At 41.7% G+C, this 16,031-nt stretch overlaps 1 protein-coding gene across 2 annotated transcripts in view; it reads right to left on the reverse strand.

Annotated features, from left to right (window-relative positions):
- Positions 1 to 16,031, reverse strand: part of SMCHD1 (structural maintenance of chromosomes flexible hinge domain containing 1) — a 266,367-nt gene that overhangs the window by 37,664 nt on the left and 212,672 nt on the right. For both annotated transcript variants that reach the window (XM_073679119.1, XM_073679120.1), the window contains exons 35-41: positions 14,428 to 14,515; positions 14,215 to 14,346; positions 12,980 to 13,132; positions 10,446 to 10,575; positions 9,423 to 9,542; positions 8,551 to 8,636; positions 773 to 895 (exon numbers count right to left, since the gene is read on the reverse strand). In XM_073679119.1, the coding sequence (XP_073535220.1) occupies positions 773 to 895; positions 8,551 to 8,636; positions 9,423 to 9,542; positions 10,446 to 10,575; positions 12,980 to 13,132; positions 14,215 to 14,346; positions 14,428 to 14,515 (832 nt within the window). The remainder of the gene's footprint in view (positions 1 to 772; positions 896 to 8,550; positions 8,637 to 9,422; positions 9,543 to 10,445; positions 10,576 to 12,979; positions 13,133 to 14,214; positions 14,347 to 14,427; positions 14,516 to 16,031) is intronic.

The following is a 16,031-nucleotide window of genomic DNA, read 5'->3' on the forward strand; positions in this document are numbered from 1 at the left end:
ATGGGTGGCAGCATTTACAATGCCACAAATCTTACTCTAGCAGGCACTGAAGTAGGATTGTGGTGAGGCACACACAGATGAACATGCCACTCGTCCAACGCCCTTGATCCATTCAGAGACTTATGCCTCTTAATAAATCAGGAGCTTCTTTCTCCAATACGCCTCGTCATCAAGATCGGCATGAACAAAATTCAGTGATGCTTGCCTCAGACTAAGGCCACGGCCCCACAATCAGTATTCGATCAGTATTTTTTCTCAGGAGAGGGAGACAAAACCAGGAGGGGGTGATAAATGCAGAACTGGTGACTTGTTTCTGTTATACCTTTTCTCTGATTGTTCCTCACCTGGTTTTGGCTCCCACTCCTGAGAAAAAATACTGACTGAATACTGATAGTGGGGCCGTGGCCTAAAATGGATGTAAAGAGGCACTACTAGAGGGAGCCATGTCAATCAGCAGCTCTTCTTCAAGCGACAGCTAAAATGGCTTAGCATTAATGATAAGAGGAGAAATACTGACCAACGGGAAGGGGTATTCGGTATTGTTCCTTTAGAAGTGGGGTTTACATGTCCTTTTCAAATGATGAAGCAATCGATTCTGACACCCCAGTCTAAGGTCTGTGTCAATCACTCTAGACACAAGTATCTATTAAATTTCTAGGTAAGTGCTATAGACTTTAAATGGAAGTGCAGTGCACATGCATGGCCACTTCACCATTCAAACTATTCCATAACAAAAGCACAAAAAAGAAAAATTGATGCTGAATGCCCTTACCTTTCCTAAAACATCCTTCCTGCCCTTTGGAAAGAGAGGCAAAGAACATTTCCGTCTGGGTTGATTAAACAAGGTCTTCGATTGTCCCATCTTCTTGTTTATGAGGTTGGTAACATACTCTACCTGCAAAAATAAAGGAAAAAGAAACTTAACTAAAACATTTAGTTATGTATTGCTTATACAAACAAACCTATATATGAATACTGACGCGACACAAAGTCTAATTATGTGTTACCCAATATACAAACCAAAGAACAATATTGTTATAAAATTAAGGTACTTTGCGCACAAATTAGCCAATTCATGTGACGCACCAGACATGACAAAAGCATATCTTTCTTTGATGGGACCCTAAACCTAATATTTATCAATCATGCCTCTAGGGCTAAAAGCTTACAAATTTTTATAGCCGATAGGTTCCAGCACTAATTAAGAACAGCCTTAGAGCTCATGCGGAAGAGCGTATAAATTGGACGCGTGATATCTGATTTTTGATTGGAGCACATGGACAGCAAACTGACCCAAGTGATTCAATAGTGCTGTTAAGATAAACGATTTTTTTCTCGGTCCGACTGAGGAAAAAAAAATTGCAGCATGTGTTACTTTCATCCGAGTCTCATGGGTGCGTGAATTCATTCTAGTCTATAGGTGTGTGAAAATAGATCAGATCCTACACATACTATCCGAGTGGCATCGGATTTTTACAGATAGATTTCCATTATAAACCTAGGAAACTACATTTTTTAAGGTAGTTGTAAAAAAACGGATAGTACACGGACATAAAACAGACAAAACACGGACACATGGATGAAAATCTGAAAAAATTTAGAAAAAAATTTCTGCGTTTTCTGGATGATACAATATCTGCAGCCGCCCTTAGGCTGATGGGAGGCATGCTCAGCCTATGGCTGTCCTTAGAATAAATCCCAAAATTTTTTTAGCCCAAAAATTTCAAAAGCACTTCCATATAATAAATATTAAACCTACAAACAATCGGAAGATTTGCACCATTTGAATAAAATAGATTATTTTATTAACATATAATTAAAATCCAAATAAAATACATAAAAGTGGGAACGAAACTAGAACAGACAAAAAAAAACCTACAAAAGCCAGTCATGTCATAATATGTCCACCAGATGGAGCTAGTGCTCTAAATGACAATAATCATTGAACCATAATTATTAGTGATGAGCAAGCATACTCGAAAGGACTCAGTACTCGCCCGAGCATCTCCGTACTCGAGATGCTCGGAGCTCGCCGAGTACTTGCGAGATGCTCGGGTCCCCTCCCTGCATGTTTGGCGCTCTTTAGAGCGTCAATCAACATGCAGGGATTGCGGCATTACAGTGATTGGCTGGCCGCACAGCGTCATCAGGTCTATATCAGACCTGGCGCCGCTGTGCTCGTCACAGTCACTCCGGAATCAGGCAGGGTAGGGAGAGGTGCTGTTGCGTCAGGGAGAGATTTGCTTGTGTATTAGGTAGTGTAGGGAGAAAAACCGTACATTACACATATCCTTCGGAGGACTAATCCATCTGCAGAAATATCTGGCAGGCAGGGTATATAGGCAGGCAGGCAGGGTATATAGCAGACTGAGTGCACATAGGACAAGAGGCTCCATTCCAATTCTGCCTTCTGCTGCTGTTCAATATTTCTATACAAAGGCCCAGGCCTCAAGGGACAGGAATACTTTTTTTTGGATCTTAATCCTCATTATTTGCTTAAAAAGCAATCCAGAGAACACCGTTTTTCAGCGCCATTCACTTGTTGGCACTGCAGAATACAGCCAGGTCCTTTCCATATTACAGTGCTAAAAATCCAGCTATTTAAAACTGTGTTTTCTCGGTCACACTGATCACAAATAAGTTGTCAGAAAATACTACCATTTCTGGCCTCCATTAAAAATTTCTTTCAGTGTGTCAGTGAAGCAATTCACAGAAGTTTGCTGTTCAAACTACTTACCTACAGGCTAGGCATTTAAAACTCTGTTTTCTCCATCACACAGATCACATATAAGTTCGCTCCAAACTCAGTCATTTGTAGTGAGCGTGGAAGATACTGTCCTCCATTTAAAATGGACAAGGCACGTGGCAAGGGAGGAGGAACTGGACGTGATGGTGATGGTGTATGCAGAGGCCGAGGACAAGGCCGTGGGCAAGCTGAAATTGTGCCACAACAAACACCCACATCTTCTCGCCCGACCTTCCAGTGCCAATTCCTAGGGGACCGCAGCACACCACTATTGAACCCAGAGCAGTGTCAAAAGGTTGTTGGTTGGATAGCGGATAATGCTTCCAGTCAATTAGCCACCACCACCACCCTGTCTTCCACACGGTCAAGTCTCAGTAGCCGTGAGTCTGGACCGCATATTCCTCACCCTGATCCTCCTTCCTCCCACCATGCCGAGTCCCTGGAGACAACTGATCCCACACTTGGACACTCTGAAGAGCTGTTCACTTTTCCATTTATAGATTAGGGCCTCTCGCCCGGTCCACTTGAAGCAGGGCAAGAGGAGATCGCGTGTAGCGATGCCCAAATATTTGAGCAGCCACAGTCACACGAAGGCGACAGTGGGAAAGTGTCACAAGAGGTGGACGATGATGAGACACAATTGCCAGAAAGTCAGGAGGAGGACCAGGGTGCGGAAGTGGAAGACGAGGTGGTGGATGATATAGTGACTGACCCAACCTGGCGGGAGGACATGCAGAGAGAGGAGAGCAGCACATGGGGGGGGGGAGAGCCAGAGCACCCCAACAGGCAGGAAGAAGCAGGGTGGTGGCCGCAGACAGAAGAAAGGCAACCGTTCCCCGTAGCACCAACACAAAGGAAGTTGCCAGTACAACTATTAGGTCTTCCCGAGTCTGGTTGTTTTTTAAAGACTCTGCCGATAACCCCAAAAAGGCCATTTGCATCACCTGCCAGGCCAGCATCAGCAGGGGTGGCAAAATGACCAGCCTGACCACCACCAGCATGATAAGGCACATGGCAGCAAAGCACCCGACTTTGTGGGCCGAACCCCAGGGTCCAGGAACAGTGTCTGCAGGTGGCACCATTGCTTCTTCCGCTGTCGTGCATGCAAGCCAATCTCCTGTCCATGGTGCATGCGACGATGCCTCCTGCCCTGCACCTGTCATTGCACACTCTCAAGTAGCAGCATCAGGAAGCACGTCCACGTCCTTGTCCCAGCGCAGCGTTCAGTTGTCCATACCCCAGTCCTTGGAACGCAAGCACAAATATGCAGCGAACACCCCAAAGGCCACACCACTAAATTTTCACATTTCACGACTGCTTGCACTTGAAATGTTGCCTTTTAGGCTTGTGGAGACGGAAGCATTCCGCAACCTGATGGCGGGGGCCGTCCCTCGGTCCCCAGCCGCCACTATTTCTCCTGGTGTGCCGTCCCCGCATTATACAAGCACGTGTCCAAAAACATTAGCCGTGCCCTCAACAACGCAGTTACCGGGAAAGTCCACCTAACCACGGACACGTGGACAAGTGCTTGTGGGCAGGGACGGTACATCTCGCTGACGGCACACTGGGTTAACATAGTGGAAGCCGGGACCCAGTCGGACCTTGGGACGGAACACATCCTCCCGACGCCAAGGATTACGGGCCCTAGGTCAATCAGGGTTGCCCCCACGGTCTACAGCTCCTGCACATAATCCTCCTCAGCCTTCTCCTCCTCTTTAGCCTCCATCTCCGAAATGACCACATCAGTCAGAAGCTGGAAGAACTGCCACGGCCAAGCAGCAACAGGCTGTGCTGAAGCTAATATGCTTAGGTGACAAACCGCACAATGCTGAAGAGCTGTGGGCAGCTCTGAAAGAGCAGGCAGATGTGTGGCTCACACCGCTGAACCTACAGCTAGGCATGGTCATGTGTGACAATGGCTGGAACCTGGTGGCGGCTCTGAGGCGAGCTCACACACGTACCATGCCTGGCCCATGTGCTTAACCTCGTGGTTCAGTGGTTTCTCAAATCCTACCCGGAGCTGCCAGATCTGCTTGTTAAAGTACGCCGCCTGTGTGCCCATTTTAGAAAGTCACCTACAGCTTCCGCCGCCCTTGCCGTGTTTCAGCAGCGTTTGCACCTTCCGGCTCACAGACTGGTGTGTGATGTCCCCACGCGTTGGAACTTTCCACTGCAGATGTTGGGAAGGATTTGAGAGCAGAAGAGGGCAGTTGTTGAGTACCAGCATTAACAAGCCTGTCGGTATTCAGTTCAGACTCCACACATAAGACTTCAGGAGTGGACATGGATGTCAGACATATGTACCATCCTCCAAAACTTTGAGGACTCCACCAAGATGGTGAGCGGCGATGACGCCATAATTAGCGTCACCATCCCGCTTCTCTGTCTTTTGAAACGCTCTCTGCTCACAATCAAAGAGGATGCATTGCAGGCGGAGCACGATGAGATGGAGCAAGGAACCATACAGGGTGATTACACACAGCCCAGCCTCATCTCATCCCAACGTGGATTGGGTGAAAATGAGGAAGAGGAGGAGGAAGGACAGGAGCTAGTTTCATGCACTATAGACAGTACTACCTGCACAGCTGTCATACCATCTGTTCAGCGTGGATGACCACAGGACAGAGAGGAGGAGGAAGAGGAGGAGAGCATGGTCAGTCATCCTCTTGGTGAGGACACGGAAGTCTTGCCTGTTAGTAGTCTGGCATGCATGGCTGAGTATATGTTACGCTGCCTTTCCCATGACCTTCGCGTTCTCAAAATTTTGGGTGACGGTCATTACTGGTTGGTGACACTTCTACACCCACTCTACAAGGAGAACTTTATATCTCTTATTCCTGAGGAGGACAGGTCTACAAAAATGGGGCTGTACCAGAAGGCTCTTGTTGCGGAAATATTAAAAAAAATTCCAATCTGAAAACGCTGGTGGCAGAGGGCACACTTCGTTGGACAACCAAGGAGGACAGGTGAGAGAGACACAACTTCAATCCAGCAGAGGCAGGGGAACACTGTCAAAGTTCTGGGAGAGTTTTCTCAGCCCCTCCCATCGCACAGGCCCTGAGGAGCGGGGTACTATCACAAGGAGTGCAAAGTTTGGGAAGATGCTGAGGGAGTACCTTGCCGACCGTACCAACGTCCTCCGTGCCTTATAATTATTGGGTATTAAAGCTGGATACATGGAATGAACTGGCTCTCTATACCTTGGAGGTCCTGGCCTGCCCTGCCTCCAGCGTTTTATCAGAGCGGGTTTTTAGTGCCGCTGGTGGAATTGTAACTGATAAGCGCATCCACCTGTCAACTGAAAATGCTGACAGGCTGACTCTTATAAAAATGAACAAGGGCTGGATTGGGCCAGACTTCTCAACACCACCGAATGATAGCAGCATAACATAAACTCAAATCCAGTGTCTTTTTTTGGGAGGTGTATTCCCATGCACCTTTTCACACCCAGATCTGGGTATACGCTTCTTGATTTTGGCTATTTGCTCTCGTCCTCCTCCTCCACCACCATATCACCAGGGTGACCGTGGTCCATGATGCAACACCCACATATTTTTTTTAAAGGGTGCTTATGATGCCCGTAAAAAATTTTTTTTATACAGTATGTTCATGTATACCCCCCAGGGGTAAATGTTTGTCAGCCCATACACTTCGTGCATTCGAATTACAAGTATAGGAGGCCCGCTCCTTTCTAATGGGAACATTTTTTATGAGGCCCTCCTCCACGTCTCTTCCAAGGAGCATTGGAGTGCCTCCCAATTTTTGGCAGCCCTTGCATTCACTGCATAGGCCAACACTATGGGAGACCCACTTCCTAATAATGGGGATATTTTTTTATGAGGCCCTCCTCCACGTCTCTTCCAAGGGGCATTGGAGTGCCTCCAAATTTTTGGCAACCCTTGCATTCACTGCATAGGCAAACACAATGGGAGACCCACTTCCTAATAATGGGAATATTGTTTTCAGGAGGCCCTCCTCTAAGTCTCTTCAAAGGGGTGTTGGGGAGCATCCCAATTTTTAAAGTGGTATTGGGATGCGTCCAAGTTTTGGGCAGCCCTGGCACTCACTGCATATGCAATAACAGTATAGAAGACCCACTGTTTAGTAATGGGAACAATAAAACATAGCCGGCTGATGGCTCTCTAAGAATAGTGAGGGCCGACTGCTGGCCCTATAAAAATAGGCTTTGTGACTCTCAGAGTCCCTCCTTCATAAATGAAACACGATGTGTCTGATGATATCTCACACACCACATGGCCAGATATGGTTGTAAAATGTTAAAATGACATTTCCTGGTGAATGCATTTGTTACGGTTGAAAGCAATGCAAAAGTGAAAAAAACGCATCAAAAAAGCTACGTGTGCACATAGCCCAAGGTGTGGAGGAGCATTTTTGTTTTTGGTTATTTATTTTGCTTTATATACAAGTCATTACCCTGGAAAGGATGTTCCTTAACATATTTCCCAGGAAATTCTATTTTGGTTTTGTTTGGTGTGTTTATTGTGAGTCCATAAAAGTGGCGTAATACCTCTAACAAAGTTGTTGACAGCAGTGACCTAGGAGTCAGAAATGCTTCCATGTGTCTTCCCCATGCTGTCCCCATGTCATCTGAGCACCGTTCCCATCGATTTGGGCAATTTTTAGGCCCTCTGCAGACCGCCGGGGGGAGCCGCCTGAAAAATGCTCGAGTTTCCCATAGACTTACATTGGGCTCGTTGCTCGAGTCGAGCACCCTAGTATTCCAATGTGCTCGACCTGAGCAATCGAGCATTTTAGAGCTTGCTCATCACTAATAATTATATTAAAATCAGATACACCATATTCTAGAAAAGAAAAATTACTGTATAGCTTATCTAAGTAAATATACTGAAAATTTAAATCACATTAAGTGCTGTAAGCTAAAGTGTAAGTCCGCTACAATTTATATATTGTGCAATTAGTAATGCAAAAGATGCAAGCACCTCCTTAAGGCCACAGATACTGCAAGTGCAAAATAAATTCACATAACGTGCATGTAAGCGAATGTGCAAATGGGCTACAATTTATATAAGGTGCAATTAATAGTGCAAAAAATGCAGGCATCTCCTTAAAGCAACAGATACAGCAAGTGCAGAATATAATTCACATAAAGTGCATGTAAACTAATGTGCAAATCTACTGCAATTTATATAAGGTGCAATCAGTTGTGTAAAAGATGCTGGCACCTCCATAAAGCCACAGATATAGGGGATCATTAAATAAAAAACAATAACAGTGATCAGAGAATGGTAGATAGAAATAAATAAATCATTTATACTCACCCCCCTAAGAAGCAAGCCGCGAAATGTGCGCGTCGGGGTTTCTTCATCAGCCAGGTCATATAATTATTAATCATTAATGATTTATTTCTATCTATCATTCTCTGATCACTGTATCTGTGGCTTTAAGGAGGTGCTTGCATCTTTTGCACTACTAATTGCACAATATATAAATTGCAGCTGACTTGCACTTTAGCTTACAGCACTTTATGTCATTTAAATTTTCAGTATATTTACTATGATAAGCTACACAGTAATTTTTCTTTTCTATTATATTGTGCTAATTTATGAGCTTAGTTCCTTCACTTTATAAGTATATTCTACTGTATATAGCAGTAATGCAGTATAAATTTCACATTCGATGTTTGCATTCATCTCAGCACTTACAGACTGCTGCTCTGTTCTTCGGTTTGTATATTATGCAGTCACAGCAGCTTGCACCTGTTCACATTTGCTTTATTCTCTTAAGAGATGCTAGTCTTTTTTTTTGTGTTATATATATATTACCTGTTTCTTCTGAGGCATATCAATTTTCTTTTTCTTTAATTCATTTTGTAAGAGCGTTTCTTTGGCCTTGGCTTCTTCTGACTGACCTTAATAATGTTAAAAAATAACATTTTAAATCACCTTGTCACTAAATCAAGTATTTTTCTGTAGTGGGGACAATGTCTTTTCCATCTTGCCATCTCATACTCCAAGCCTATTGTATTGTACCTATATGTCCTCTTTACACAGCAGAAAAATGACGTGTCAGAGACCGATCACATTTTTCTTACACAACATTTTTTGGTCTGAGGTTGACTATGTTAAATTGAACCACTCATTAATGTAGAACTCGTGTGCTACATTAAAAATTAAAGGGGTATTCAGATCTGACGATATTTGCCATAAATATCTGATAAGAAAGGAGTCCCATTTTCATGGCTTTCATAAATCTGGAGAATGGGGTCCCCTGCTTTTTGACACCTCAGAGAAGATGAGACATAGTGACCACATGTCAGCACAGCTCTCTCCTCTGGAGTTAATGAGACATAAACAGTCATGTGTTTCACATCTCTCAAACTGCAATGCAGAGAGCGTTATCCGCTCACAAACATCTCCCCCTCTCTGTATCACAGAACAGACGAACATCCCAAATATAAGAGCGCCAATGGTTGTGTACTCCTTCTCTAGCACATAACCTTTGCTTGTTTCCATTATCATTACCAGGAAAATTGCAGCAAAGATAAGCCACTTTTGCAGTTTTAACATGTGATACCATCCGCGTCCACAGACGTACATATACGTTATGCACCAAGCCAGTGGTTGTATCTAGCAAGCATGATTTTAAATTGAATCTGTATATGCAAAATCTGCATTAAACAGATTTGAAAACTTACTTTTCATTTCTTTGATCAGCTGATTTGTAGCATCAAATAGGCATCTATAAGCCTTAATCGATTCCACTAACTTGTCTTTCTCCTTTGTAAGCTGCGCCATCTGCTGCTGCTTTTTAAAATCTAGAAAATAAAGTGCACGCTTATCAGCTCTTTAAGGGTTTGAAATCGCTAAAATCCCCTATTATACTATGCAAGCTACCATCTTACCTTTTTACCTCTTCACGCTGCGGACACTGGTTAGCACTGCACTATATATACGTCAGCATGGTGGCTCAGTGGTTAGTACTGCAGCCTTGCAGCGCTGGGGTCCTGGGTTCAAATCCCACCGAGGACAACATCTGCAAGGAGTTTGTATGTTCTCCCTGTGTTTGCGTGGATTACTATGGTTTCCTCCCTCACTCCAAAGGCATACTGATAGGGAATGTAGATTGTGAGCCCCAATGGGGACAGCGCCGATAATGTCTGTAAAGCGCTGTGGAATTAATGGCGCTATATAAGTGAGTAAGGTAAATAAATAATAGAGCCAGCACCAGCTGTGTATGGAGTGGGCTTTAATATTTGGAGGTACATAATGGTAACTCAACAGCAATTTTCTACCTGTGTAATTTGTTTTATCCCATATCCGTTATATTCTAAAATTTAACAGTCCTATTACTGAACGTTTCGGGTGGTTTATGTGTGGAGCAGACTCAGGAGCACCAGACATTGCAGTTAGCTAAATCTACAAAGAAAGGGCTTGAGGGGTCATCTTGACTCCATATCACATATCCTGTGGATAACTGATAAATGTTTAAGTTTGGATATGCCCATTAAAAAATAAGTTTATGTTGGGTAATTCTACTAGATAATATAATAATGATACCCATATAATGTATTATCATATTTTGATAACTGGTCTCTCATTGTGGAGTTATTAAAAAATAAAAATGACCTATAATAACATATCTTGTAAGTCATAGTCTGTAAATATTGTAAACATGCAATTTAAAAAAAAAAAGTTATAAAAACTATGTTTCTTATTACCATTGTAAAACATGAATGGAAGGAAATAGGGCTCTATATCCACCGGTTCCATAGTTTGGCAAACAAGTGAAAACTTAATCTTATATTCTGTACTGTCCGTTCCTGGGCTGCTCTCTGCAAGAATGAGGCTCTGAAATTGGTAAAGGTTAGATTTATGGTAAAAGAGGACATTTCATTGCATTTCTACAGTTTCATCTTGCTTTTACTTCGATAAATTAGGCCTACTTCCCGAGGTCCTTTCAACAAATTTTTCATGTTGAATTGAACACACAATGCAATAGGTGCTGCGGGGCAGAATAAAGCTTTTTTTTTTAATTTCTCCTCTCAGTTACGAAGATATTAGCAATCAAACCACTCGGCACCTAACGAGTTGCTGCCTGCTTATGACTGGTCAGCGTCAGGAAGAGAAAGAAGTACAAGCCCCAATGAAATATCTCTGGTAATGCCCCCATTTTCTTTAAAAAATTAACTCATTAGGTGCCAAATACTTTGCTAATTTCTCTGCAATGGAGAGGCTAAATTTAATAAAACAAAACAATAGGAGTTATATTCTGATCTGCAGTGCCTAGGTAATTGTGTGTCCTGTTCAACGTGAAAAATTTGGTGAAAGGTCATCTTTCACGCATATGACTAGTTTCTTCAGCCAGATGATTGCTGGGAGGCTATTAAGAAAAAAAAAAAATCACAAGAATTTCTCAGTGTTGTTTTCTGGTTATTTAATACCACTGGCATGCTAAAGGGCTAGTGTTGTTTTCGCTTGTGTTTATCAAAATAGACTTTTTTTGCTTTTAAATATAAAATTAAAACATGCTAAGAAAAACCAAGGTAAAGAGACATGGAAACGAAAGAAAAAAAATAAACATACAACATAAAGAGGTCACTAAACTGTAGGTATTTTTGTAGACGTTTTTAAACGCACAGAAACTCACAGAATTGACTCCAGGCACAGATGTGTTTTTTAATGACATATGATCAGCAATGTAATAAGTAATCTACTTTAAATAATTAAAAGAAGTATTTGCATATTTATTGGTGAAGAGAAATATAGAATTCTACTGGACGCATCGACCTGAATTTCAAAACAGTGTATTCATATATACACATAGTGGCGTACCCATCTAATAAAAAAGAAAAGATGCAATAAAGTGCAATAAAAAAATGTTACTTTTACTACGTTTTATCAGGTTTACATTGCATTACATAAGATACTTTTTTTGTAGAAAACCTATAAAGACATAGATGATCATATTACATGGTTAAACGTCTATGTAAAAATTTAGGCCGACATAGGATGACGAATGGCACGCGCATCCATGCGCTTTTAATGTTCAAGGTATACGCCTGCAGAATGACAAATGAGAACCTAACCGAAGATCTCTGTTACTTGTGAGCAATGTTCTGAGCGCCTTCACTTGTGAAGCAAGATCACCAAAAGCTGATTTCATGAAGATTATTCTTAATATAAAGTAACGGCAGGAAATGTTCTAGAAGTAAAAGAAGGCTGTGTGCCCACGATGCATTTTTTAAGCGTTTCCGCAGCAGCAAAAACAGAAACGCTTAAAAAACGCATGGTAGAAGGCCTGCCATGTTCCCCAATGATAATCCGCATGTGCTGTGCACATGCTGCGGAAATTTCCGCTGCGGATTATCATTGTGGAAAAAAAAGCAGCACTACTAATTATTTTGCGGAAGTGCTGCGTTTTCGCTGCCATTGACTTGCATTAGAACGCATGGATTACGCATCACTGTATATGTAGATGCGCATTCCATGCATTCCAATGTGCGGATGGTACCCAGGTCTAGAGAAGAGGAGACTCTCCTCCGGACCTGGGTACCATAGAAACTGTAAAAACAAGAATAAAATAAAAAATAAATATATAATCACCTTCTGACGGCCCCCGCTCTCCTTCTCTTCACTTGCCGGAAGTTCGCGATGGACTGAAGGACCTGCGCTGACGTCATAGTCATGTGACGGGTCATGCGACGCTGACGTCGGCAGGTCCTTCAGTGCAACGCGATCTGCCGGCAGCCGGGATGGTGAAGCAAGACAGCGGGGGGCCATCGGAAGGTAAGTATAGATTTATTTTTTGACATTCTCTCGGGTCACACTATATAAATCCATGCCGTTTGCATGGATTTATATAGTGTGACCAAGTTGTCAAGCACTTTCCAAGTGATGCTAAAATCGCTTGGAAAGCGCTTGTCAACCCGCATGCGGAAATGCATGTGAAGAACGCTTCACATCCGCATGTCCCTGGCAGGAAAAACACATGGACAATCCGCATGTACAATCCGCATGCGTTTTTTTCTGCCAGCGAGATGCAGAAACGCTCAGGAAAAAATCCGGAGCATTTCTGCATCGTGGGCACATTGCCTTAATGTACCAGAAAAAGCAGAAAACTAAAATGTACCAGAAAATGTTGTTTCTAAGACTGCCTCCATGGTCGCTCAGTTCACTAAATGACACCAAAAACAATCACTACAAATATTTTCCGTTCATACGTCTATTTATCACGTAAAAGAAGAATACCCACAGGGATGATAGCAGATCCATTTTCAAAAGGAAACTCCATGGTTCCTGTATTAGACTGGAAATGTGGTATCTCCTCCTCATTCTCAGAGGAGTAGGTTATCTCTGCAATGATCTTCCCGTTCAGGGTAACACCAGCTAAATTACTATGTTCATCCTAATAAGATAAATCACCATTTTAAGTATCTCAAAGAGACAATTCAGCACAAAGTAAAGATATTTTTCAAAACATCGGAATCTGAATCATCATTAACATTGTATTAATACAGTGAAATTGAAATTATGGCATCTGATAAATCATAAACTTTGATATCCTAATGAATCTAAAATTTCTCAAGATGGGGAATAAAAGAGTACTGAAATAAAGAATGCATGAGCATCATCTAATTAAAAAAGTATGCATTCACTTGTACAGAAGATTACCCTACAATGTAAGAAACTCCCATACAATGATAAGAAAGAGCAGTACAAGCGAATAATTCTAGAGATGGATGTGATCCCGGTATCTCGCAGACACTTCCTGCAGATATGCCATAAATGTACAAGGTGGAAATAGCCCTTTATATCTTGTTATCACGTAATGATTTTACATAATGTTCTTTGTAAAGTAGTTAATAGACACCTCTTGGTCGCAGATTCATTCTTTTGCTGTTTAATTGCTACAAGAAGTGGCACCTAATGTTGCATCTGCTGCATTATTTTATAAGAAGCATCTATAGTATGATCTTGTAAAGTAATGACAAATCACTTTAAGCTTGAAGAAACATAGTCGATGAAGTTGAATTTAACCATGTTTTTATTAACATGTTGTCCAGTAGACAAAGGGCGGTAACACATTTTGCGTCTGTCTAGAGCTTCTCCATTATAATGTGTATAGTTTTCCTTTGAAACCATTTAATTATCTAGAATATTTGATATCTTGGCACTGGAAACCATTAGAGCCCTTACAGCTACTAGGCTAAGCTTATACAGTGACATGTGCTGTGCAATACTGAAATTGCAGACATTTTGAAACACATTTGCCATAGACTTCAATTCAACTTGCACACAACATGCGACTTGTCTGCAACTTGGCTATTTAACTTACAGCGAAATCAAAGTCCTAAAATAGCCGCGCAGCAGCAATCCGCAAACATGTTGCAAAAATGTCATTGTTTAGCCCAAGCCTTATTATTAATTTATGTATTCAGCAAATTATTATTATTTGTTTAAAAAAAAGCACCAACACCACAATCTTACCACAGTCTTAAACCAGAGATTCTTGACTAAAGTGCGGGTTTCCTCAGCTTTAACATTGGACACTGTTGGGGTGGCAGGGTTTGGGAGTGGAACTAATTTCACAGGCTTGTTGGCAATCACATCTATTAAAAGCTAAAAAATAAAAGAAGACAAAATTAAGTAAATTATGTGAAGAATAATCCATGCTAGATTGAGACTTAAAGGGTTACAAACCTGTTCACTGTAAAGTACAGTAGCCTTCTCAGCCATATACATAAACTGGATGCAGTACTTTTCAACACGTTCAGGTATCATTTTATCCCTGTAGAAAAATAAAGTACAAACAACTTTAAGGCTAAGGAAACCTTTGGATTATCTTAAAGTAAAAAAAATTGTACTAAGTTTCCTGTAACTGAGAACAATAGTGCCTTGCCCATGGTGTGATGTGCCACATCAATGGTCATCTTGATACACCAAGCAACACAGTACCCTCGGATGCTGACAAACCTTTGCAAAGACCTTATAAGATGAAGAAAATAGAGAAGTACCAGCGGAGAAAGGATATTTAAGACAAAAAAAAAGAAAGCTGCCCATTTTTGAAGAGTCCATATTTTTATCTTCGGCCATGATCACACATTTAGTATGTGTAAACCAAAACCAGGAGCGGGTGATAAATACAGAACGAAGTGGTGCCCGTGTTTCTGTTATACTTTTCCTCTGACTGTTCCACTCCTGATTTTGGCTTACACATACGGATTTTAAAAACACTGAACGTCTGAATGTGGCCTTAAAAAGAACTTGTCACCAGGATTTTTCTATGTAAACTACAGACAGGGCCATATTAGTACTGTAATAATGATTAACACAATACCTGCGGCTTAGAAATCTGTTATTTGGTTCTTGTGTAATTAATGTTTACAGTTTTGCTGTAATCATGTCTTCATGTATTGGGGTGGGACTATGGGCAGTCTCTCTTCTTGTTGTTCTGACCCCTCAGTCTACCTCCTGCTTGAATGATGGGTCACTGATCCGTCAGTGACCGGTCTCCTATTTTAAATATGACGCTTGCATAGTACTTTATTTTGTCTGCAAAAAACAAAATTGAGACCTAATGTTTTTTACAGACAAAATAAAGTACTGTGCAGGCGTGGTATTTAAAATAGGAGGCCGGTCACTGACGGATCAGTGACCTATCATTCAAGCATGACGTAGACTGAGGGGCCAGAACAACAAGAAAAGAGACTGCCCATAGTCTCACCCCAATACATGAAGAATGACTACAGTGAAACTTTAAAATACTAATTACACAAGAACCACAAAACAGATTTCTTCACCACAGGTATCATTTTAATCAGTATTAGAGCACTAATATGGCCCTGTCTGTAGTATATATAGCAAAATCCTGGTGATAGGTTCTCTTTAAAGAGAGAAAAACTTGTTCTAAGGAAGAAGGACCTCTGCCGACGGTACTGAACACTAGAGATGATTGAATCTTGAAATTCAAATTTGCCAGTTTCTGCAAATTTTTCCAGGCTCTTCAAATGCCCTGAAAAGATGCGTATAGCACTATGAGGTTTACTAGGACTGTATTTAAGCTTTCAATTTCTAGCACAAACATAGCCTTAGTGTCAAAGTGACCTCACTATAGAAACGGATTTTAACCCAGTAGTAACCAACTGCCCATTTAATAACAGTGCACTGACAGACATTTCATGTTTCTTTACATTTAAAAAACATGGTCCAAAAAATTACCCCGAGTCATTTGTGATCAAGCGGTTCTGTGCAAAACACCGACGCAAACTGTTGGTGTCGCTGTTAGAGATAACATAATCCTGTGT

The sequence above is a fragment of the Phyllobates terribilis genome, unplaced genomic scaffold, assembly GCF_046119375.1.
Source record: "Phyllobates terribilis strain yellow unplaced genomic scaffold, ASM4611937v1 Scaffold_4__5_contigs__length_816908805, whole genome shotgun sequence".
NCBI classification, from domain to species: Eukaryota; Metazoa; Chordata; class Amphibia; order Anura; family Dendrobatidae; genus Phyllobates; species Phyllobates terribilis.